Here is a 27,178-nt window from a genome sequence, read left to right as displayed (position 1 = left end):
GTGTCCATTCATGTCTTTTGCCCATTTCTTCACTGGATTATTTGTTTTTTGGGTGTTGAGTTGGTAAGTTCTTTACAGATTTTGGATACTAACCCTTTATCTGATGTGTCATTTGCAAATATCTTCTCCCATTCTGTCGGTTGCCTTTTAGTTTTGCTGATTGTTTCCTTTGCTGTATAGCTTTTTATTTTGATGAAGTCCCAATAGTTCATTTTGCTTTTGTTCCCCTTGCCTCCAGAGACATGCTAAGAAGTTGCTGAAGGGGTGCCTGGGTGGCTCAGTTGGTTAAGCGTCCAATTTCGGCTCAGGTCATGATCTATTGGTTTGTGAGTTCGAGCCCCACATTGGGCTCTGTGCTGACAGTTCAGAGCCTGGAACCTACTTCAGATTCTATGTCTCCCTCTCTCTCTGCCCCTCCCCTGCTCATGCTCTGTCAATAAATAAACATTAAAAAAAAAATTAAAAAGAAATGGGGCACCTGGGTGGCTCAGTTGGTTAAGTGTCCGACTTTGGTTCAGGTCATGATCTTGCAGTTCATGAGTTCAAGCCCCACGTCGGGCTCTGTGCTGGCGGCTCAGAGCCTGGAGCCTGCTTCGGATTCTGTGTGTCCCTTTCTCTCTGCCCCTCCCCTGCTCATGCTCTGTCTCTCAAAAATAAATGATGAAAAAAAAAATTTAAGAAGCTGCTGCGGCCAAAGTCAAAGAGGTTTTGCCTGCTTTCTCTTCAATGGCTCCCTGTTTTGCATTTAGGTCTTCCATCCATTTTGAGTTTATTTTTGTGTATGGTGCAAGAAATTGGTCCAGGTTCATTTTTCTGCATGTCACTGTCCAGTTTTCCCAGCACTACCTGCTGAAGAGACTGTCTTTATTCCATTGGATATTCTTTCCTGCTTTGTCAAAGATGAGTTGGCCATACGTTTGTGGGTCTATTTCTGGGTTCTCTATTCTGTTCCATTGATCTGAGTGTTTGTTTTTGTGTTAGTACCATACTGTCTTGATGATTACAGCTTAGTAAATACAGCTTGAAGTCCATGAAGAATAATTTTTGAAAGCTAATTAACTTGCCACTGTATGTTAGCCAATTTGACAATAAGTTATGTTTTAAAAAAAGCTAATTAACTTGCTACTATTTAAAAAAAAACCTTAGGTTTACATAATGAACTCATTTGGGTAAAAAGATAAATGAATAAAAAATTCTGCCAGAATATAAGAAACTATTAACAGTGGTTTTCTCTGGGAAGGACCGGATGGCCCTACACAGAAAGATGGGAACTTTTCTTTTTCCCTTTATATGCTTTGCACTGTTTAAATTTTGGTTTTTTTTTTTACAATGAACATATATATATATATATATATATATATATAATAAAACTAATTAAGATATATATGCTTTGCACTGTTCAAATGTTTTTTACAATGAACATATATATTATAATGAAACTAATTAAGAAAAAAATATCCAATTTGAATTTTTGAAACTACAACAGAAATTTAGAAATTTTAATCTCTTTAGAATATATTGATGATTGATAATACTGTTTAAAGTTTACACTTCTTATTACTTCTCTTTACTAAAATATGAGAGTAGACAACAAAACAGATATGGGCACAACAAAATGAGATACACCAGTCTGATCCAAAGCAGGAAAAAATACTTACACTTAAGAAAGAAAAATGTCTAAAAGGTGAAATTACAAACATCTACCTGCTAGTTTCTGTTAAATATTATCAGTGATCTTCACTACAACTGAACATAAGTTGAAATTTAGGGTTCTGAGGTTTTCCAATTAAACGAACTATCACATATTTAGTAGAATCAGGTACAAGACAGACTCAAAAACAAAACCTAGTTGCTCATTCTAATAATATCCTAGGATAAAAAAATTTCTCTCTCTCTCTCTCTCTCTCTCTCTCTCTCTCTCTCTCTATATATATATATATATATATATATAAATAAATGACCTCACTAGAGACATCATAATACAGGAATATCAGGATTTTGTTTTAGGTGAATTGGCCATAAAATTACAAATTGTCATTTTTAGCTTTAAGTTACTTTTTTACTATCAATGCACTTAACTACAAAACAAGAAAGTATGGTTCTTGAATGATGGCATACATATCAGAAGGTTAATAATAACTAACCTAAAAAAACAGGTCTTTGAAATGAACACAATTTCTATATCTTATTTATTTATTTTACTTATTTATTTTTTTGAGAGAGTGTGTGTCTGTGCATGCATGCGTGTGAGCAAGGGAGAAACAGAGAGAATGAGAGAGAGAATCCCAAGTAGGCTCCATGCTGTCAGTGCAGAACCTGACACGGAGCTCAATCTCACAAACCGCGAGATCACGATCTGAGCCTAAACCAAGAGTCAGACACTTAACCGAATGAGCCACACAGGGGCCCCTTGATATCATTTTTAATAGATTTAAATTACATCTATCTGGGACTAGTAACACCATTCTTTGGTGGTGGCTCATTATAAGATATTGTATTAGAAATCTGTAAATTAAGCAACTGTTTCTTATGATATGCACCATTTTCCTGGTCGGCATGTTCATCCAGAGATTTTCTTATATAGTTCTTTAATTCTTCAATTCCTTCTCCCGTAATTGCAGAGATGGGGATGATGTGTTGGAACTCCACAGTCCTCTCTGGAATCATGTTTTTCTTAAATAAATGCAAAAAATCTGAAACAGAGAAACTCAAAACTAAGCTGATTTTCATGGTCTTTGAAAAGAAGCTAAAATTATGTTAGAGGTTTGATTTATGAACCAAAAACTTGGCATTTTTAATTCTTTTTTTCCTTCCCTCATTAATAAGCTCTCAGAATCTTTTGTTTTTACAAATGACAATGATAAGATTCTTTGCACATGATAGGTGCTTAGCAAATATTTGGATGAATATGTTTTAAACCAAATTAAGAACAAATTAAAGATAAATCATATATGATTTACTTACAGAAGCAATAAATTTGGTTTTCTTGGAGAGTTCAATGAAGTCAGACAACATATGTCTGAAAGACATTATGTATAAAAATAACATCATTCACGAGTGGGACATTCTAGCTTGCCTCAGTACATAGGTGGCCTTTAGCTTCCCTAAAATACAGACTTATCACTAGTGCTAGGAGCCATACTAAAACTGAAAAGGGTGTGGGGACAGTTCAAGGGTAGATGATTTCAGATGAGTCTGGTTTATCACCCCAAAGGGACTGACATATTACTTTTTGTCCACTTCCCTGCCTTCAAGACAATGGGCGGGGGAATGGCACCCTGATGGGATGGGTTAACATGGGTTAACAGAAAGGCTAGACTGGAAGAAACTGGACAAGCTAACATGGAGCTTGGTTTCTGAGATTCATATGCCCCCAAAGAAATCTAAAGAAGCTAACTCAGGAATTATCACTGAGGGGACTATATTTTGTTTTACGACTGTCCAAAATAGGCACAAACCCTTGAGTTACCCTCCCTTCTGATACCTCCTCTAAAAATTCCCTTTTCTGCAAGAACAATTAGCAAACAGATCTAATGACTTCATAAAGCAAGTGACATTAAGGAATGAAGATTATTGAGTAGTTCCAAGGGTATTTATATTCTAAGAGTAATTTATTAACTTAAGGTCATCTCCAATACATAAATGACACAGTGGAAAGATTTTTGAGAGGAGAGAAAGGATCTTCTGGTGCTTTCTGCTAGTCCTAGTACACTAGAGTTTATTTTCCCCAATTTTTGTGCCAAGGATAAAAACAGAAAAGTTAGTACCATTTACAAACATATTAGCCACCTTCCGTCCACCCTACTTTTCCTCATTTGTGAAGAGGTCCTCTACTAGCTTCAGAAAAGTGAAAGCATCATCACTGTAGGATATGAAGTGTTCTGCAAAGGTCAATATTCAAAACTGTAGAGAGTCTCTTTAAGTTCCTTTACACAAAGTGGTCCATTTAGGAACAAATTTTCAAACAAATAAATCCTTTTGCAGTTACAGCTTCTATTATTCTATGTAACACATACACAGGTATTCAAGTTCCTTTTAGAAGATTAGTACCCTTCAGAGACCTATAGAGCTAGCATTGCAAAGATACATACCTCTTTAAAACTATCTGCTCTGGTTTTAAATTTGTGGTGTATTAGGGTAATAAAGTTCTAGAACTTGTTAAGTACGTTAAAGTAAAAGAATTTACAGGTAAGATGTTGACTTTTTCCTCTTCTGATCCAAATCCCATTAATTCTTTAAGGGCCCAGTTTAAGTTTTACTTCTTCATGAAGCCTGACCTCTTCTTTCGTCTCTTCTAATTTACTGTCCACATCACAAGTCTGAAACTTGATTATATTACAGTGTTAAAGTTTCATATGGTATGCATTCTTTCTTCATACTTTTTTTAAGAGTAGAACTGGCAGTTTTCTTATCCATTGATTATACCATTTAGCAATCTCTGCACACAAGAGGTAATCATTAAATTGACATTAAATGAACAAATGTATTTACCTTTAGGATTCTGGAGTTGATTCATTAGTACATGGAACATATCTTGGGCACCTGGCAAGTCCATTTTATTAACTGCCAGGAGTGCAGGTTTTGTCTGAAGTTCCTCTTTGTACAACTCCAACTCCTTTAAATAAAAAAAGAAAAACCAAACAATTGTATTAAAATATCTGTATAGATCACCTATTTGGTAATATCTTTACTATGCAGGCCTGGGTAATCAATCTACAGCCCACTCACATTCCTGAAATGCAATAAACCCCAACAACCACAAAACTAAATGACAAAATTCATAAAATGCTTACTGGTTAGGTCATGTGTTAATAATATATTTTAATTCAAATAATTCAATATATTTAAATTCAAATTGAATTTAATTCCAATATTTTAATTCAAAATCACAGTTGTGATTTTGTGCCAAGGTCCAAATACAGATATCTAGACATCTATTAAGCACACTGATAAAATTCAGAAGCAAATAATGACAACTTAATGTTACACTTGTATTATTCTTGGAAAAAGTAAGTGTACTTAGGAGTAAATCTTCATAACCATGGAGTAGGCAAAGGTTTCTTAGCTATGACACCAATACACAAGCAAAAGAAAAAACAGACAAACGGAACTTCATTAAAATGTAAAATTCTGTGCTTCAAAAAAATATAAAGAAAATGAAGACAACTGATGGAGTAATGGGTTGGGGTGCCTGGGTGGCTTAGTTGGTTAAGTGTCTGACTCTTGGTTTTGGCTCAGGTCACGATTTCAGTTTTTGAATTCAAGCCCGCATCAGGCTCTGTGCTGACAGTGCAGAGCCTGCTGGGGATTCTCTCTGTCTCCTTCTTTCCCTGCCCCTCCCCTGCCTGTGCTTGCTCTCGCATGCTCTCTCTCTCAAAATAAATAAATAAAAACTTAACAAAAAAAAAAAAAAAGTGGAGAAAACTGACAGAATGGGAGAAAATATTTGTGAATCATATATCTGGTAGGGATTTATTTCCAAAATATAAAGAACTGTTACAACTCAGCATAAAAAGACAAGTAACCCAATTAAAAATTGGGCAAAGTATTCTGAATAGACATTACTCCAAAGACATACAAATGGCTAATAAGCACATGAAAAGATGTTCAATATCATTAATTATTAGAGAAATGCAGATCAAAACCATAATGAAATACCTCTTCACACCCACTAAGATAACTAAAATAAAAAAGACAGACAATAACAAATGTTGGCATTCACATGGAAAAAATGGAATGCCTCACATAATATTGCTAGTGCGATTATAAAATAGTACGATGATACAGCCACTCTGTTAAAGTCTGGCAGTTCCTCAAAGTGTTAAACATTGATTTCCCATATTATCTAGCGACTCTAGTCCTAGGTATATCCCCAAGAGAAATGAAAACATGTCCGTACAATAACCTGTATTCAAATGCTCACAGAAGCATTATTCATAATAGACAAAAATTAACAAGGATATAAGATATAAAAAGTCCTGGAGGTAAGAGACATCATGCTGTGTTAAAGAGAAATCATATGGCTGATAATAGAAAGTAAGGCAGGAAGGGCACAGATGAACTGCTAGGTAGGAGCCAACTCTTGCCAGACCTCAAAAACCATGTTCAGGGTAAGATGTTAACCTAACAGCAGTGGGGGACCATTGAAGCATTTTAAACAAGGAAAAAACATCAGTTTGATTCTTTCACAAAGATCACTCCAGTTGCCAAATAAAAAATGGACTAGAGAATGGTATAATAATAGCCATTATATGGTGACAGATGGAGGCGACACTTGTGGTGAGCACAGCATATTATATAGAGTTGTTGAATCACTATGTTGTACACCTGAAAACAATATAACTTTGTGTGTCAACTAAATTTCAATTAAAAAAAAATGGACTGGAGAGAGGTGAGACTGGAAACAAGGAGATTACATTCTAGTGAAGGGGGGTTGATTGTAACAGTGTGGATGAAGATAAGTAGATGAATTTCAGAGAGATTTAAGATACAGAACTGACAGGGCTTAATTCAGGTGGTGAGAAAGATAGAATCAAGACCAACATGCAGGTTTCTGGTTTATATACCCAGTAAAGTTCCTGGGGAAGATGAAGAGTTAAAAAAAAAAAGTTAGTTTTATACTAACTAAAATAACTAAGTTATTTTATAAGTCTGATAACTTAATGGGACATCCAATCAAAGATATCTATTAGACAGCTGATCAAAAGCACAACTAAAAGATCTAAGCATCAGAAACAGATGTGGCAGTCATCAGTATATTAACTGTAACCAAATGCTACTTAAACAATGAACAGGAAAGAGCACAAAAAATAGACGAAGAAACAATCTAAAAAGTAGGAATAAAAGTTCAAGCAAAATAAAGTCTGAGAAATATGTAACAAGGATTTGGAACCAAACAAGATTTTATTGGTTGTAACAGTTTGAAGAGTGGGTTAACACAGAAGAACTGGAGAAAGTAGGTTTAGATAATTCTTTGACATCAAAGCTTCAATAAGTAGAGGTGGAACATATATTTATTCTAATTATCTGTTATTTAATACAGTCCTATATGCCTACATATTAGACCAAATGCAGAACACAGTAAAACAGAAAACCTACTTTTGTAAGAAGTATTATGGTTTCAAAGGCAGTTCTGTATTGAGTTTGGGAAGAAAGCTGAAATCCAGAAATATCGACCTAAAAAAAAGATGGAAAGAGTCTCTAACATAAAAACAACATAAAAAGTTATAAATTTCTGTTTTGAAATGTTTTACTCTCTCAAGTTAAAAACAATTTCTTAACCTATACACTATTGGTAATTTAGTAATTCAAAATAAGTAAGAGAAACTGTGGTGTTAGGATAGCTATAATTATTCTGATAAAATTACAATCATTAATGAAATGAGAAAGCAGTATAGATAAGGCAATTTGTATGTACTTATACAGATAATCTAATGTATGGCTTTAGCACCACAAATGAAGTAGGAAAGAGATACTATACAACATAGCAGAATGTTGACAATCTTAAGGAATTAAACCTTGAAAAGTAGAGCCAAATTTACATCTGATACAGTAATGCCATTTCCACCCCTACAATATAATTGAATTATTTACTGTATTTGACCCCCATTTAAACACTTAGTGGGATAACATATGATACTACCTTATCTTTAAAACTTATTGCCAAAAACAATTTCTAGGAAAACTAAACTCATTGATTTTCACATTCATTTGTATATTACATTGGTATGCATATGACTTACAACAAAAAGTAGTTGTCTAATTCTTTCTATATGCTTGAGGAATTTGTGGCCCATTCCTTTGTTCATATGCGCTCCTTCTATTAAACCAGGAAGATCAGCTACTGATATCTAATACAAAGTTAAATGGTTTGATGAAAAAGAAAACAATTATATCCACAGATTTTCATATTTCAAATATAAATAGTTTCTAATTTGTGATTACCACTGACTCTTTATAAAGCCAATATACCTTTATAACAAAATAAATGTTCTAAAAATCAAAATACTTTGTTATCAAAAATTAGAGTCCCAGTTTTACTTATTAATGTAATAATCTAAAAATTCTAGGCATAAGTTTAACATTAATAACATAAATCCTTTTTAGAATTACATTCATTATATTGTTCAATATGAACCTGTCATAGAATTTCAACTTTGTAAATTCTTAAAAGTACAGAAGGATATTAATTCAGCATTTACTTAGTATAGCTCTGTCATTTCAAGTTTTAAATTCTATATGTAATTGATTATTTGGCACTATTGTTCCTTTTTTGTTCATGTTCTACCAGGAGGACTACTGAAGATTCTTGATAAGTAAAGGACATAATGTTCCTATAACTCCTTTTTGAAATGTTAACCATTAATTTACATTTGTGGTTTTCAAAACTCACTGCACATTATAAACACCCAGGGATCTTTCACAAAGTAGAGATGCCCAAGCCCTACCACTAAGGAATTTGGTTTCAAATCTCTGGAGCTCAGGCTTCATTTATCATTGTTCTGCTGAAGCCATCCAGTTAATTCTGATGTGCAGTAATTGATGAGAAGCACTGCTCTACACAAACTGCCCATGTGGATAGGATTTCAGAATTTTAAAGGCAATTGTGGCTAAGTGACAAAGTAGTTACCTAGACAAAATACAACAGAGGTCTCATGTCCTAAGTTTTTTTTTCATGTCCTAAAATTTTGTTTGGAGGTTCTCCACTGAGAATTTTGTTATTGAGAATTAAGTTTCCCTTAAAATTTACAATGTACTCTTTTCCTCTAAATATTGCTCTCCATATATTATCCTGTATTTGTAACTTTATTATTTAATATTCTGTATAATTGTTGGAAGCATTTCATTTTTTACTGTTATATCACTATTAAAAATGAATATAAATCTTAATGTCTTTTTTTTTTTTCAACGTTTTTTATTTATTTTTGGGACAGAGAGAGACAGAGCACGAACAGGGGAGGGGCAGAGAGAGAGGGAGACACAGAATCGGAAACAGGCTCCAGGCTCTGAGCCATCAGCCCAGAGCCTGACGCGGGGCTCGAACTCACAGACCGCGAGATCGTGACCTGGCTGAAGTCGGACGCTTAACCGACTGCGCCACCCAGGCGCCCCAATCTTAATGTCTTTTAATTAGGTCAGTGGATTATATAAAACTACACTGATACATCATCACCTTAAGTCCATACTTTACATTAGAGTTCACTTTTGGTGTTGTATACTGTATGGGCTTTGACAAACATATAACATGCATCCACCAGCACAGTATCATACACAATAGTCTCACTGCCCTATAAATCGTCTGTGCTCTTCTATTCATTCTTTCTGTCCCCTTAATTCTTGGTAACCAGTGATTTTTTTTGTTATGTCCATAGTTTTGCCTTTTACCAGAATGTCACATAGTTAGAATCATACTGTATGCAGTCTTTTCAGATTGGCTTCTTTCAGTTAGTAATATGCATTTAAGGTTCTTCCATGTCTTTTCATGGCTTGATAGCTCAATTCTTTTTAATGTTAAATAATATTCCATTATTACCACAATTTATTTATCCATTCACCTGCTGAAGCATATCATGACTACTTCCAAGTTTTGGCACTTATGAATATGACTGGTACAAACATCCATGTGCAGGTTTTTGTGTGTATGTTAAGTTTTCAATTCATTTGGGTAAATACTAAGGAGCACAATTATTGATCATACATTATATATTTTAAAAGTTTTGTTACTTCCATTTTTTATTTATTTTTACTCTAATTATTCAAACTATCTATAGTTCTTCCTTATCAAGGAAAAATAACTTAATAGCTAGACCAGAATCCTCTTCAATTAAAACCATTTTTTTTTTTTTTTTTTTTTAGAAAGAGAAAGTTGGAATAAAATCAATTCCATGAACTTTAGAAAATGCTTTTAGGGGCGCCTGGGTGGCGCAGTTGGTTAGGCGTCCGACTTCAGCCAGGTCACGATCTCGTGGTCTGTGAGTTCGAGCCCCGCGTCGGGCTCTGGGCTGATGGCTCAGAGCCTGGAGCCTGTTTCCGATTCTGTGTCTCCCTCTCTCTCTGCCCCTCCCCTGTTCATGCTCTGTCTCTCTCTGTCCCAAAAATAAATAAACGTTGAAAAAAAAAAAATTAAAAAAAAAAAAAAAGAAAATGCTTTTAGGCAACAAAAATCAATAATCAAATATGGCAGTAAAATATGGAATTGCAATGAGAACAAACAGAGATCAAAGAGATAAAGAAGATAGGATGCTGTAATGATAAACTGGACCTAAAATTTGGAAGGAGAAGGAAGTTATATTCTTATACAATATTTTACTATGATTGCAGTCAATAGAATTGAATTGTTAATGGTTCCATTTACCAAAAACAAAATCCTGGTAATTTTTCTCCCCCTAACACCACAGAAACAATAAAATATTACAAAGTCCAAGTGCCAAAAGCAAGTACTTTCCCTTCTAACCAACTGTGTTACTTTAAAAATACTCACCTGTCTGAAATCATTATACACAATCTTTCCAAGTTCAGGCTGTAATGTTGTAACTGAAAGAAAAAACAATAAATTAAGGCTACAATAAAGGCTGGTACTCTCAAAATTGTCTTAGCCTCATGTATAAAATAAATAATATTTCTTTTTTGTGAACAATTTAATTCAGATTATGTTCTCATTTGTTGGAATGGAAAATATAATTATAATCTGCATAGCCATAGATCTAATATAATTAGAGGGCTTCAAAGTTCTTTTATTGTACTTTAAGGATTGTGGTAAAGGTGTTGGTGGGTAGAGGAGAATTTAGGTTACTATCACTGGGTCTATGGATGAAACTTCTCTAGTCCTTTTCTCATTCAGTTATCCTCAAGCCTCATCAGTTTAGAAACTAGCCTCCTTCCTACAACTCTGAGCTTTTCTTCCTCTTTCCTTCTCAAGAGTCCCTGTATCATAACAATAAATATTGGTTATGTAATTTATAGCAATTAGTCCAAAATTAATTCTACTCCCTCAGAGTCTAATTTTAGAATGGCTTTTATTTTCCAGGTTAATATATGTTTTGTATCTTTTTGTTTAATGATGGCAAAGATTCTATCACATTCATTCATTAGTCTAAACCTTCATTATATTTCATCTAACTACTGCAATGGCATATTTTTCCCAGACCAATTTTCTGACCCATGCCATTCCATTCTCTATATATTATATTCAGAGAGATGTATTTGAAAAGCAAATCTAATCATTTTATCCTTCTTTCCCTTACTACATGCTCTCTAGACACACAAATCTCCCTGCTACTACAGAGCATTTCTGTACATGCTATTTCCTCTAGCTGAAACACCTTTCACATCCACTGTGTGTCACTGATTCACTCATGTATTCTTTACACCTCAGCCCTAGCATCACACTTTCCCAAAGGAGTTTTAAGCAGCCACCTACACTCTTTCATAGAATATTATATTCCCTCATAGTCATGTGTAATATATGTGCCTTCCCCTACTAGTCTGTAAGCTCAGTAAGAGTCAGAACGGTATCTGTTTCTGCTTACCAATCTTTGTAACTCTAGTACCTACTGTAGTTCACAGAAATAAATACTTGCTAAATGAAAGTATAGTGCTTAATAAAGGGTAGATGCTCATAAAATCGTAATTAAATTAAATAAATGATTATGCAACAGAGAAATAAATGCAACAAAGCAAGTGCCTAACAAGTGCTAGGAACTTTGCTGAGGGCTACAGAGGTTTCAAGGATTAATGGGAAATGCATGTATCCTATCGGCCAAGAGTTTTCAAACTAAAGCGACGTCAGAGTTGTCATTTTATTCATACTCAAAGGAAGTGCAGTCTTTAAAAGTTTACCTACACACATTAAAATATACAACAAATTATACTTACATGCATAATCTGCGATTGCAGGTTTTGCATGAGAAACCTGACTTAGCAAAGAGGATTTTCCTGCATTTGGAAATCTGAAATGGAAAAATAAAATAATGTATTAAAACAAGTATTATTAATACTTGCTTATCTCTGAATTTTTAACACCTCAGGAAGTAGATTTCTTGGATATTTTCTGAGAATAAAAGTAGAATATAAATTAAAAATAATCTTGAAAAACTTGAGCAACAAAATATACATATGAAAAAATTAAAAACAAATTCATGCTGGACACTAGAGATGTTTTAGTATCTCTGAGAGTAAATAATTCAATTATCTTTAAAAAACCTGCAAATCATAGGAAAACAAAAAGAAACTAATAAAAATATCTATAATCCACGAATTGTAGCCAAATAATGACAAAATATTGCTTATACTGCTTTGTAGATTTTCTTTTAAACATTTTATATGAACATTTCCAAATACATACAAAAGTGGAGAGAAGTAATACATCCCATTTAGCCATCACCTAGCTTCAACAAATAACACATTCCCAAAACTTTTTTAAAGCTGGTTTGTTTGAACAGGGACCCACACAAGATCCGTGCATTACAACTGGTTGATGTATCTGTTAAATTTCTTATGGTAAAGGTCCTCCATCTTGTTTCCCCTCTGCAATTTTATTTTTAAGGAAACTGGGTCATTTGTCCTATAGCAGCATTTGTTTCCCATAGTCTGGATTTTTTTTGTTGTTGTTGGCACCCCCATGATGTCCTTTAGCATGCTCCTTGTGCCCCAGATTTTCTATAAATTGTTAGTTTGATATAAAGCCTTGATCAGGTTTAGTTTTGATTTTTTTTTCCTGAAAGACTACTTTCATAGTTAGTTGGCCTGCTTTTTAAACTGAATAATACATGATGAACACCTTTCAAGGCCCACTGTAATTTACTTAACTAATTTCCTATTGTTAAGCATTTAGGTTATCTCCAATTTTTTATTAGGAATAACACACAAAAAAATATGTATAGCTAGAAAGACATATATCAACAGTACAGTCACCTGCATGTGCTAGAATTAATAAACAACTATTTTTGGCAAATTTTCTTTCAGCATTTACTTATCTATTCATTATCTAGCTTTTTTCTTAAAACTTTAAATACTACAGTTATTTTCGTTGAACTTTTACACACACTTTAACCTCCTTCTTGAGATACATTTCTTGATGAGAAAATGCTGAATTAAAATAGTTGTTTATTGTAGGGGCACCTGGGTGCTCAGTCAGTTAACTGTCCAACTCTTGATCTTGGCTCAGGTCATGATCTCATGGTTCATGAGATCACACCTCGCATTGGGCTCTGTGTTAACAGTAAAGAGCCTGCTTGGGATTCTCTCTCTCCCTTGCTCTCTGCCCCTTCCCTGCTCATGTGCACTCTCTCTAAGTAAATGAATAAACTTTAAAAAATAAATAAATAAAATAAAATAAAATAAAATAAAATAAAATAAAATAAAATAAAATAAAAAATAGATGTTTGTTTTAAAGGCTTTTATTTTATTGCTAAATTTACCTTAAGAAAGGCCCACCATTGGGGCGCCTGGGTGGCTCAGTCGGTTAAGCATCTGACTTCAGGTCACGATCTCACGATCCGTGAGTTCGAGCCCCGTGTCGGGCTCTGGACTGATGGCTTGGAGCCTGGAGCCTGCCTCCGATTCTGTGTCTCCCTCTCTCTCTCTGCCCCTCCCCCGTTCATGCTCTGTCTCTCTCTGTCCCAAAAATAAATAAACGTTAAAAAAAAAAAAAAATTAGGGGCGCCTGGGTGGCGCAGTCGGTTAAGCGTCCGACTTCAGCCAGGTCACGATCTCGCAGTCCGTGAGTTCGAGCCCCGCGTCAGGCTCTGGGCTGATGGCTCGGAGCCTGGAGCCTGTTTCGGATTCTGTGTCTCCCTCTCTCTCTGCCCCTCCCCCGTTCATGCTCTGTCTCTCTCTGTCCCAAAAATAAATAAAAACGTTGAAAAAAAATTAAAAAAAAAAAAAATAAAAAAAAAAATAAATAAAAAATTAAAAAAAAAAAAAAAAGGCCCACCATATAAGGAAGAAAGTACTAGGAACAGGCATCACTTAAGAGAAGATTCCTCAGTTCCATTCAGATATTTTCATTATATTTATCCAAAAAATATTTATTAAGCATTAATTTATATCAAGCAATATACTAGGCATCAAAAATAAAGCAATCAAGGAGATAAATGTGATCCCTGCTTTTCCGCTTTTCACTGAAATTGGAAAAAGTTCTTCTTTCAAAACCTGCCAAACTTGCACTTGGAATAATGGTGTAATACTTTGGAAATATTAATATGAAATCCTACATAAATTCTATAAAAAATTATTCTATAAGAATTCAATAAAAATTCTACCTCTTAGTAGAACTCTTTTAACTTTAAAAATAAATCTAATTAAAATATCTTATTAAATAGATCTTCCTACAATGAATTTAGAATAAAATGTAAGATTTTTTAATGACTCATTTTCCTGTGGAAATACAGTCATCTTTTATCTTATTATACTCACTCAGACTCTTATAACTTTTTTAAAAAGTTTATTTATTTATTTATTTAAAATAATCTCTACACCCAACGTGGGGCTCAAATGCATGACCCTAAGATCAAGAGTTGCATGCTCTTCCAAATGAGCCAGCCAGGTGCCCCTCGTGTAACTTTTTGAAAAGCAAATTGAAAAAAAAAGGAAAGAAAATTGCAATCATTTTTATCCATGATTATCACTAACTGAACTTATTTCTTTCCATTATCTTCATATTTTCATAATAGTATTAAACATAGAAAAATGCCAGCAACTATTTCCAAAGAGATCAAAATAAGAGATGAGAAAGAACGCTAATGATTGAAGAACTGATACTTGAGAGTTTTCCTGGGAAGTACTTAACAAAAACTTTAGAAGCTGAAATCTAACCTATGCAAAGATCAGATTTGACAACAGCCATACAAGTATGTTAGTTATATGACACCTTTCTTCTAAGGTTCAGTTCATTCCTGAAACCAGCAAACAGGTATCTGTTTATGCTGGTATTCACAGCAATAACTTTTTAATAATAGGTGCCTAATTTAAAAGTATTAAAATACATATGTTAAGTATTTTACGTAAGAAACATGATGCTTTAAAAAAAAAAAAGATGAATGCCTGGGTGGCTTAGTCAGTTAAGCATCCGACTTTGGCTCAGGTCATGATCTCACAGTTTGTGACTTTGAGCCCCACATGGAGTTCTGTGCTGACAGCTCAGAACCTGGAATCTGCTTCAGATTCTGTGTCTCCCTCTCTCTCTCTGCCCCTCTCCTGCTCTCTCTCGCTCTCTCTCAAAACACTAAAAAAAAAATTAAAAAAAAGAAACTTGATGCTTTATATTGACTAATATCATATCTCTGAAAAGCTTAATATTTCACTATATGTACTCCCAATAAGTTGACAATATAATGATGATAATGAGAGCAACTACCAATTGTTCATTGAGCATTCATAAATCCAAGGCATATATTATGCCGTAAATGTGTTATCTTACTCACCAGCAATATTTTACCAACATCTAAATCCACTATTAAAAATGGGAAAGGCTTAGAGATGTTCTACAATCTATCCGACACCATCCAGGTGGCCTCCAAAGAATATGAGATTCTAACCCAAACAGTCTCTCACTTGAGTCTCCCATCCTCATTCCAACTTTACTACTCAGCCTTGTGAGGCTATTCTTAGTCTGTAGAGGTGTCTCTATGGAACTTGAAACACATTTTTGTGTCAAATGAGACTGTAAATGGCTATATTCTCAGTCCACAAAACCCTACTAAACCCACAACATTGTGAAATATATACAGTTAATATAGAACCTATGGCTCATAACTAAGGTTTATGGAAAAGACTAAATGCGAACACCACGATCACATCTTTCCCTGTTACAATGTGAACAGGAATGGGGCCTTTATGAACTCTAAGCCATTGCTGTTAAGACCTAGTAGCTAGACAGGCATGGCAAGAGGTAAGGGATTCAGACTGAGGAGTCTGGTAAAGAAGCAGTGAAATCGCTGGAGTGGAAAATAAAAAGAGCTTAGAAAGAAGCTATGTAAGGTGAGGAATGGAACTGGCAGTTTCAAGTAAAGCCAGCAATAAGGCAGTCTTCCCTACCGTTTTCTTAGGTATTCTATCTGACTACTGTGTAATGCTAAAGTGGGGCCAGGGAGAAAGGGACAGGAGAAATGTAATGTTAAAATTTTCCCTTCATTTTTCTCCTTTCTATCTTGCTATCCATCCCCCTCTGGTCAGGTGTCAGCACTGCAAACCCTACAGCTAAACAGCACTGCTTGATGAAAGAATGGAAGCTGGTGAAGGAGGACAACATTGTGGGGGCTGCAGTACTGAGAATGGACAGATCCTAAGTAGAACAAGAAGGACAGGGAAACAGTCAAAGCAAGATCCAACTTGGTGCACAATAGGATCTAAGTCTGATGGTTGAGATGGTCTGGATTGGCCTTTAGCCACCTGATTAATAAAATATCAGTATCTCTATTAAGATTTGTAAGAGTATCTCAATCATTTTATTCTTTTCTTTTTACTTTCTCCTATACGTTTCTTAAAATGTGGTTTGGATTTGTAATTTTATTCCTTAATATCTGGTAACATTTTTTACCTTCTTATACTATTGCATTTGATTTTTTTCTTTGTTGATTCATCCTCTAAGATTCCCACTAGCCTACTTAATTGCTATGATCTTCCTTTCTTTTTAAAAATAAATATTAACTATGAAACTGTTTTTGCAATATGAAAATGACTATATTTAGCAGCATTTCTCAAGTATACAAACAATGCACAAAGTCCATAAATTTATTCCATAAGTAACACTGGTCCCAAATTACCATTTATATTTAATTCCTACTCATGAACTCTCGCTCTCAAATTATAAAAATAAAAATATAAATGATACTTACCCTACTAGGCCTATATCAGCTATAAGTTTTAGATCCAGGTGAATGACTCGTTTCTGGCCTTTCAGTGGTAAGAAATTTGTAAGTAATTTACCACCAAGACCTCCTTCAGCTACCAAAATTCTGTCCTTCTCTTTATTGAGTTCTCCTTAAAAACACAGAGAAAGATACTTAGAGAAAAGATTACTAAGTGGAGCTAATCAGTAATGACATTTTTTTGTTTATAAACAGATGCCAGAAAATGCCAGTTTATGAATCTACAGGACTAAACCACTGGGTTAAGATTCTATTAAAAGTTTGATCCCAGAAAACATTTTGTAAGCAGTTGATTAGAAACTAGTTATATATTTTAAACTGAGTAAATACTCTTCTATATTTATAATAATTTTAAATTTAGCAGTTAATTTTGATAATGTTTATATTAAGTTTTAAAAATATTTTATAAATTAGCAGTTGAAATAGTTTTGTTTTGTTTTGTTTTTTTTAAATGTTTATTTATTTTTGAGAGAGTGCAAACAGGGGAGGAGGAGAGAGAGGGGGACAAAGGATCCGAAGCAGGCTTGGGGCTGACACCAGCAAACTCAATGTGGGGCTTGAACTCATGAACTGGAAGATCATGACCTTAGCCGAAGTTGGACACTCAACTGACAGACTCTTGATTTGGGCTCAGGTCATGATCACATAGTTGTGATACTGAGCCTCACTCAACGCTGAGTATGCAGCCTGAGTGGGATTCTCTCTCTCCCTCTCCCTAGCTCATGGGCTTTAAATAAATAAATAAATAAATAAATAAATAAATAAGCAAGCAAGCAAGCAAGCAAGCAAGCTGAAAAAAAATTCTGAAATTCAAGAGAAGCTATGCCCCACAGCTCCCAAACAATTTTAGAAAATATGCATTTTTCTCAACCTTAGAATCTACAATACACTTACCTATAATTTTCCCATTTTCATCAGTTACTGAAATACCCACAGGTACAGGAATTTCACAGTCTTTTCCTCTGGAGCCTTTCAGTGCATTAACACTACAAAAAAATAAAGCTAAATCAAAACAGAGAAAACCCACTATATCAAATGGTCTATACCCAACCAAATATAATGGTTTACAAAGACTAGCAACAAAGTTTTCTTGTTAATGCAGATGTTAAGTGGCCAAATATCTGTGGAAGAGAAAACTGTCCCTAATTGTTTGCTTGCATTTTAGACTATCACATAAATTTAACAAAAATAAAATAATAAAAACAAATAATACATAATACATAATGATTTAAGTTACCAAGATAATCACCAAAAGTCATTTTAACCCATAATGAACTAAAATACTGCATATCTGAAGAGATCATTGCTACAACACAAATAAGCTAGAAATAAAAGGAAAACCCACCGAATAAGAAAGATTTTAACTCTGATCTCAAATAAAGAGTACACTAATTATAGGAGGCTCATCTGACTAGTCTCATACTGTTCATGAAAAAATTAATTGGTATAAACTTTTAACTAGCAATTCTACTTCTGGAAATTTATCCTAAAAAAAAAAAATGAACAACCATATAAAATACTATATACACAAGGATATATATTACATTGTGACTATAACAGTAAAAATATCTATAATTACCTCAATTAAGTGAATGACAAACGTTATGTTATTTCCAGTAGTATATTAGTATGCAGCTATTTTGAACAATTGTCCGGTGTGGAAAAAAAACGTTAAGTGAAAAGAAAAGGTCAGAAAATACTGTGCTCTCACTTTTGTACCCCCAAATTTTAAATACATCCATATAATTACAAGCTGTCACAAGTCAATTTGCATGAATGTACATAAAAGTCTTAGAAAAGTCAAGAAATGATTAATAGTGGTTACCTATGGGTGGAAGAATTATAGGTGACTGACTTCTTTTTTCACATCTTTTTACTTTATCTGATATTTTTACAATGAGCTTGAATTATATAGAGCCAAAATGAACAAAAATATACAAAGAGATTAGACTATACAGTTACATAATAACTATACTAAGGCTATTACATAATCATCTACTACTTTTTCAGCCAATAATATGTCCCAGGCACTATTAACAGCTTTATTTTTTTAATGTTTATTTGGAGAGAGAGCGTGAGCAAAAGCACAAACGAGCACAAACTGAGGAGGGGCAGAGAGAGAGAGAGTCCCAGGAGATATTGTAATGGAATCACGAGTAACTTGTATCACCTGCAGGAAGTTACTTTCCATCTGGCACCAACGTATAAATTCCACTTGCACCCCCCCCCACTTTGCTTACACACACGTTAATGATGACTATCTGATTTGTTTTCTTCACGTTCACCACATGTGTAAGATCTTGTTTTCTCCACTTTCATGTGTGTAAGCTCTTGTTTTCCTCATGTTCACCGGGTGAGTAATATCTTGTGAGCTCAATAAAAACAGAGATAAAACTCCTGTTCCAGGCCCTTGTCTTCTCCTGGACATTAACTTCTCTCATATTCAATTCTGCATCCATCTGCTTACTGGACAAGAGAGAACTCCAGACTCACAGTCTGCAGCATAGAAATTTTAACATTTAAGAGAAAGAGGATCTCTTTTGCATCGTTGGTGGGAATGCAAGCTGGTGCAGCCACTCTGGAAAACAGTATGGAGGTTCCTCAAAAAATTAAAAATAGAACTACCCTATGACCCAACAATTGCACTACTAGGTATTTATCCAAGTAGTTGTCAATTTTCAATTGCAACTCAGTAAGAAATAATATAGATACTCACACACAAATTCACAGTCGTGTGTGTGTGTGTGTGTGTGTGTGTATGACTTTAAAGTTTTGTGAAACTGTATTTAATAGGTGATACATGATACTGTTTCCTATTCTTTTTATTTGAAATCTAATGAATTGATTTTAAAATCCTAATGCAATGTTTTTCAAACATTCACAGAATGTGTGACATTCATACAGTCACAACCAGCATTTAAAACAAGATATGTGATCACTTCAACAATATGAATGTAGAACAATGCCACAGAACTGTACATTCAAAAATGGTTAAGGGGCGCTTGAGTGGCTCAGTCAGTTAAGCGTCCAACTTTGGCTCAAGTCATGATCTCATGGTCCGTGAGTTCGAGCCCTGCATCGGGCTCTGTGCTGACAGCTCAGAGCCTGGAGCCTGCTTTGGATTCTGTGTCTCCCCCTTTCTCTGCTCCACCCTCACTCACATTCTGTCTCCTCTCTCTCTCAAAACATAAACATTGAAAAAAAATTTTTTTAATGGTTAAAAGAAATTTCATGTTATAATGTATATTTTCCCACAAGAAAACAACAATGTACAATATGCCACAGAATAGAACAGAAAATAGACATAACATACATGGTCGGGTAAAGTCTAAAATGTTTCTCACTATGGATGGCAGTAAAACTCATTTGAAAGTAGCACAATAAAGAACGGAAAGACACAGTCTGAAAACACTGACTTAGAGCACTGAAAAGGAAGTCTAATAATCGAGATCTTCTTCCCAGGACTAACTTTTTCACCTCCCCAAAATTAAAGCACATGAACAATTTTTAAAGAAAAGAAGGGAGTTAAGATTTATATTCAATAGGGAACAAATCTCTTCAGATGGAATTAAGTGAGTTTTGTCTGAAAAACAGAAAATGAGGAGGTGAAGGTAGGTGGGGGGGAAAATTGGCAACAAAATACTGATAAAACTTGGTTGTTTGGGGTAAGGACATAGACTGGTTGGAAAGTACTATATTCTTGAGGTAAAATGGGGGATAAATGAAGCAATGTGTAGATATTAGTGCATAAAAAAAATTCTCTGTAGTAAATATTAAACTCCAAAAAAATATTTCAAAAAGTTAAAATACCAATCTATTCTCAAATCAATCATTCATGATTTTAACTGATTTATACAAAGTTTTTGAACTGAAATTTACAAAGCGATATCTTAAAATCAGAGCATGATACACCATACCCCATTGTAGGAGTTCATCTTTGAGTCTACTACATGTAAGGCATTAGTTTATTCTTGATTCTCAAAAAGTGTGTTATCCCTGTTAGCACTGCAAAATGAAAACAAATGAGAGCTCAATTTCATCAATTCAAGAGTCTCATCTTTTGGTTCTATAACCAGAAACCAAATGTCAGATAAGGTAACTTGAAAATCACTTGTAGATTTCTGAGTTGACAAAAACAACACTGAACAACTGATTACAAAAACACTGAACACTGCGTAACATAGTGGGCCATAAAAATGCATCTCCTAGACCTGACTGCAGGGAACATAACTGACCTATGGTCCAGCTGCTGTGCTCTGAAATCTTAAAGAGATGATGCTTCTTGCAGTCTACTTCCAGCCAATGACTGGGTACAGCAGGGTTACTAAGGCAACCCCTTTGTAGGAAACTAAGATTCCTCTGATGGGCAACTTTTGATTAAGAAATCACCATCAGCTGTGCCTAAACTTTCTTAGAACTACAGAGCAGACTAAAACTTTCTCCTTCATAAGGCATTAGAACTGCAAAGTGGTCAGACAGCTTTCCCAACTACCCCTCAGGTCCCTCCCCAATTTGCCTTTACAGGTGTTTAAGTGTTTTCCCCAAAAAATCTCTCATTCATCTCATCCTACCTTGGTACCTACTTCTTGTAGGACCCAAATTTAGACACATGAAGACATAATTCACAGAGCTATAGAATAAATTCTGGCATTCAGTAAGTTTATTCAACTTCGTGACTTAATTTACACAACTCTACAAGATAAACAAGACTGTCACCTCCTCCTTAGCTTCTGTGACACTAAATCTCTCCTGACTATTTTAGATCATATCTTCTGCTTCTTTCCCTTAAATGTTGGTGAATAATAGAATTTGATCCTCAATCCTTTCCTCTTCTGTAATACACTTACCCTGGTCCATGATTATGATCAACAAATTTATCGCTAGACCTGACCATATTCCTGAATGACAGACCTATATTTTAAGTGCTTGCTTATATCTTTACAGACCCTTCAAACCCCCTTCTCTACATCTCAGTTGCCACTTTCTACCATAATCCTTCTCAAAGAATGATACTACTATCTATCTACCTACTACTCAAGTCAAAACCAGGAAGTTATCCTTGATTTATTATTCTCCTTCAGTACTGCCATCAATCACGAAGTCTAACTTATTTAACTTTTTTAACCTAGCTCTAATCCATCCATCTGTCAATCCAATCCATCATTCAGCTAATGTTAACTGAATATCTACTATGTACCAATCACTGTACTATACATCTGGAGAGAAATGATGATCTAAACTCTTCTCTGCTCTCATGGACCTCAACAGTAGACTGGTAAGAGAGCAGACAGTAATCATTATGTGAAAAATGGAAAATTATAACTGTGACAAGTTTTATGAATTAGAACCTACACATGTGAGTAGGTATGGGAATTATGACTTAATCAGAGAAATCAGGAAAGACTTGAGCTTAAATCTAAAGGATTCATAGGAAGCAACCAGATGAAGGTGAGGAAAAAGTATTACAGGAGAGATAACACAAACAAAGGACCAGTGATAGAAGACAAATACCACTGTAAGATACTAAAAGAAAGCCAACATGGCTGGAATGCAGAAAACATAGAATGTAGAAGGGAATGTAGAGGGCCTGTACCTAGAAAGATAGGTACAGGCCAGACCTTGAGAACTTCGTCACTTACAAAATATTGCGATATTCTGTAAATTGGCCTCAATCAACACGTCCAATCCATTCTTTAACCAATTATCCCTAGAGTGATCTTCCTAAACACTAATGTATTGTCACTTGCCTATTTAAAATCCTTCAATGGCTTCCCGTCACTCTAAGATAATATTCAAACTGTAACACAGTATATCAGATCCTTCATAATCTGGACTACAATGTCTTTATTTTATTTATTTTTTTTTAAATATATGAAATTTATTGTCAAATTGGTTTCCATACAACACCCAGTGCTCATCCCAAAAGGTGCCCTCCTCAATACCCATCACCCACCCTCCCCTCCCTCCCACCCCTCATCAACCCTCAGTTTGTTCTCAGTTTTTAACAGTCTCTTATGTTTTGGCTCTCTCCCACTCTAACCTTTTTTTTTTTTTTTTTTCCTTCCCTTCCCCCATGGGTTTCTGTTAAGTTTCTCAGGATCCACATAAGAGTGAAAACATATGGTATCTGTCTTTCTCTGTATGGCTTATTTCACTTAGCATCACACTCTCCAGTTCCATCCACGTTGCTACAAAGGGCCATATTTCATTCTTTCTCATTGCCACGTAGTATTCCATTGTGTATATACACCACAATTTCTATATCCATTCATCAGTTGATGGACATTTAGGCTCTTTGCATAATTTGGCTATTGTTGAGAGTGCTGCTATAAACATTGGGGTACAAGTGGCCCTATGCATCAGTACTCCTGTATCCCTTGGATAAATTCCTAGCAGTGCTATTGCTGGGTCATAGGGTAGGTCTATTTTTAATTTTCTGAGGAACCTCCACACTGCTTTCCAGAGCGGCTGCACCAATTTGCATTCCCACCAACAGTGCAAGAGGGTTCCCGTTTCTCCACATCCTCTCCAGCATCTATAGTCTCCTGATTTGTTCATTTTGGCCACTCTGTACAATGTCTTTATTTTAAAACAAGCTGCCCCACTTGTACCACAGTTATGCTAGAAATATTTATTATGTCACCAAACAGCTTGTTCCCTCCTAACCAGTGCCTTTATAAATGTTGTACACTTGCCAACACACCTTTTCCTGCCTTGATTGTCTGGCAACATCCTATTCCCCTTTCAAGACTTGGTTCAAGCACCACTTCCAAAATCTAGGTAACTGAGTAAGATTTTTCTTCAATTTCTTTATAATAGAAGAAAAAGGTTTTTTTCCCATATTTTGAGAGCAACATATATTCCATTAAAAAAAAAAAACAAAAATTTGCAAAAAAAATAAATAAAGGGAATATTTTGATGTCACAGAGAAAAGACCAAAACAAGCCAAAGGAAAATACACAAGAGACAAATCAGTGAAACAGGTTCTAAACCTTAAGATCCTGGCAGAACTACTGGTGACGGTGGGGTGGGTAGCACAGTTGAGATTTGAAGAAGTTTTCCCAAAGACTGTCAATGACAATTTAATTTTAGAAGAAATAGTGGGGATTCAGATCATTTTCTGTTTCTACAGAGAAGTGCAAAAGAATATAAACAGACATTGCGAGAAGAAAATAAAAATGTTTAAGAGTCTCAAAACATTGCATAGTCTCTACCTTTTATCCTCACTAGAGCTAATTATTGTAGATGTTTGCTCAGTTATGAATAGAGGATATAATTTGTTTCAAATTACCAATTCAATTTTTATCTTCTAACTTTTTTTTCCCCTGGGAAAAATTTTCAAAAATCAAAGTCATTCAGGCAATACTTACCGACTATTTGCTCCTTCTCCAGCCACAAACCGTTTCTGAGGATATTTGTCTTTAAGTTGTTTTAAAGTCATTTTCTTATGGGCTACAACCCAGACGTCACCACCTTTTCCACCTTCTCCACCTAAACGAGGGTAACCCATTCCACCACTTCCTCCCCTGGTGAAGAGTCTTAGGTTATCAATGAAGTTTCCATACTTTAAAGACAGAGAGACAGCATTAAGATACCAAACGTGCTTACCAACTTAGAACTCCTTTCTAGTCCTTTGCTGCCACTAAAGCTCCTAAAAAAAATCAATACCGCTTTGTGAATTCCAAATCCATAATCTTTTCTTAGTTCATCTCTGGTCTGACCTCCCTTTCCCCTCTGATTAACTCCTCTAATACCTCTTTTTTTCAATGATCAATTATTGTTCCACTTTTTGTCTGAAGGTTTATGACATTGTCCCACTTTTCAATCTAGACTTTTTCCTCTGGGTGACCTCAGACCATGCCAGCTAACTATCACCTGGGTGAGATACTCTCTATGCCTAGTCTGTTGAACATTTCCACCAGGAGGTAAGCTTAATAGTTTAAAGCAACTAAGGGCAAAACCCACCACTTAATTTATATTTGAAACCCCTTAAATAATCCACCTTTTCCTAGATATTAGTCAAAAATATAATAGTCACATCAGATACAACCATGATAATATGAAAACACAAACTTTTCCTCAGGTAAATTCTGTTCCCCCAGTGTTCTTCCAAATAATGGAACCACAGTTTATCTAGTCATTGAGACTACATAGGGGAATCTCTGACTATACCTGCTTCTTTCCCCAAAGCTCTATTTATTTTTCCTTTCTGGTACAACTTAGTATCTTGACCATCATATTAGCTCCTAAAATGCTCTTGCTGTGTTTAGTCATTCCTTCCTCAACCCATTCTTTGTCTTGCTGCCTGAACTATTTTTCTGAAAATGGGTCTGATCTCTATGTTTCTCCCAATTAAAAAACCATTCATTTTTTTTTTTTTTTAGTTTTTGCTGTTTATGAAATTGTCTAAAATTCTCAGTAGTCAAAGCTCTTAACCTACCTCTCCAGTTTCATTTTTGTTCCTTCAACCTCACCTATCTCTCCTTCCTCACTCTGCTCTGTATATGACCTACTGTCACATCTCCGTGCCACTGTTCATTTTTTTTTCCTTCAAAGTCATTTGTTCTTTTCTATCATAAACCTACCTACATGTCCTATTTTCTGATATCTTTGTTAATGCTGCTAACTAACACCACTAACTTTGCTGGGATTTCTCAGCAGTTAGATCTTATCTCTTATTACACCCTTTGAAAACTTACACTGCATTTAGTGTTTACTTGTTTCCCTCACTAAACTTCTTGTAGGTAAAGATCCTATGTATTAACCTCTCAATTATCAAAATTCCTTACAGAGTAATGTCTTAAATTCATGGCCCTTAGTCATTTAGCATAGTTTAAATATCAAAAACATCCGGGAACGTTTTTTTAAACTACACAGTCCACTGACCATTCTGCTATACTCTGGAGGAGGGGATGAGGATAGGTCTCACCAGGATTATTTAGAAAAAACTCCCTTGGTGATTCTGATGCAGTTTAGATCTCAGATTGCAGTGGATAGGTACACAACAAAGATTCATATATTAGTCTTTGAGTATGCAAATATAGTCATGAAATAGGATGTTGTAAGGAAACAAGGTAGAAGGAATATGGAAAAGAAGAACTTGAGGAATAGACAAAGTATTTTTCTCTGAGGGTGAAGAACTTATGCTTTGATTCTTCCAGGCTATGCCAGAAATGCATCACATATAAGTGAATAGATTCCCCTTGCAAACAACACGAAGAGGATGACTGTTCATGGCAACCATGCCCTTCGTGACTTACCCACCCCCCCAAAAATGTAGCAGTTTCTTTTTAGTTGAAGAATTAGTTACCTCACATGCCCAAGTACTACCTTTCACAAGTCTCTTTTCTTTTGACTACCTATTTTTTGAAAAATAGAGGGTTGGATAAAGTATAATTCAGAGATATTACTCATACCTCTACCTCCAATAAAAAGAAAGTTTCTGTTTTTAAAGTTCCGTTCAACAGGTGCCACATTTTTTACTCCTCCAGATTCACCAGACTCAGAAGTTTAGAAAGCAAACTTAGGAGTATCTGACTCTTTGTTGTTTAATAATGCCGGTTAAGTTTCAAAAAAACATTACTAGTAAAGCTCTTAAAGAGACTTTTTTTTATTTGGAGCAACTAAATTTTTACAGAAATGATTCTACAACAGGCACTGCATACAAAGTGAGAGAAATTTCTTGCAAGAAGGAAGCCAAATACATTACTTTCGTTTTCTGATGAAAAGTCTTTAGAAAGCTCTTAAAAACCGTGAACTTGAGGAAAACTTTTATAAGAAAAGGCTATGTATATTACTACCTAAAAGAAAGAAGACACGCTATTTGAGCCAAAAGAAAAAGTCAACCTTACACGGTACGTATACTATATTGCATATCTAAAACCTAATTTCCTTAGCTCCCCATTCCACGTGCACACAATTCCCCTGAAGAACCTCCACACCTGGGCCCCCAAACAACAGTTCTAACCGTTCCAGGTAGATATATTCTTCTCACTTCTCAAAAGCCAAGTCTGACTCCGAAGGACTGAGAGGAGAAAACTACAGTAGAACAAGCAGGAAAAAGGTCCCCAGAAAGAAAAAGGGGAGGGAGGAAAGGGGAACCAAAGGTGGGCTACAGGCACCAATCTGTCGAGCTTCAGGCTGAGAGGCACCAGTCACGGACCTTTCTGAACCACACGCTACCGCACCGCACCATGACTGCGACGTTCTAGGGCTGACTCCCTCGAAGGTACACACGGACTAACCGCGCGCAAGTTTTACGTCACCATTGGTCGCCAACGCGATATTTCCTCCGCACGGGTCGGCGGAGA

At 35.1% G+C, this 27,178-nt stretch overlaps 1 protein-coding gene across 4 annotated transcripts; it reads right to left on the bottom strand.

Annotated features, from left to right (window-relative positions):
* Window positions 1-2,407: 2,407 nt before the first annotated feature.
* On the bottom strand, window positions 2,408-27,113 carry GTPBP10 (GTP binding protein 10). 4 transcript variants are annotated; one of them, XM_047831065.1, is made up of 11 exons: window positions 27,031-27,113; window positions 24,239-24,432; window positions 17,763-17,854; window positions 16,836-16,980; window positions 11,875-11,948; window positions 10,481-10,533; window positions 7,743-7,850; window positions 7,099-7,176; window positions 4,492-4,615; window positions 2,965-3,019; window positions 2,523-2,693 (listed from the first exon to the last, which is right to left on the bottom strand). In XM_047831065.1, exons 1-11 carry the CDS (start codon window positions 27,061-27,063, stop codon window positions 2,675-2,677), a joined length of 975 nt encoding a protein of 324 aa, XP_047687021.1. In that variant the 5' UTR covers window positions 27,064-27,113; the 3' UTR covers window positions 2,523-2,674. The 4 variants fall into 4 exon arrangements, with proteins under 4 accessions (XP_047686991.1, XP_047687001.1, XP_047687011.1 ...); XM_047831035.1 differs by lacking the exon at window positions 2,965-3,019 and having other exon boundaries at window positions 2,408-2,693; XM_047831045.1 differs by lacking the exon at window positions 2,965-3,019 and having other exon boundaries at window positions 2,408-2,693; window positions 25,755-27,106.
* Between the last annotated feature and the right edge of the window lie 65 nt (window positions 27,114-27,178).

Source organism: Prionailurus viverrinus, chromosome A2, assembly GCF_022837055.1.
Source record: "Prionailurus viverrinus isolate Anna chromosome A2, UM_Priviv_1.0, whole genome shotgun sequence".
In the NCBI taxonomy this organism is placed as follows: domain Eukaryota; kingdom Metazoa; phylum Chordata; class Mammalia; order Carnivora; family Felidae; genus Prionailurus; species Prionailurus viverrinus.
The sequence above is the reverse complement of the archived record's forward strand: the minus strand, read 5'-3'. Positions and strand labels throughout refer to the sequence as shown.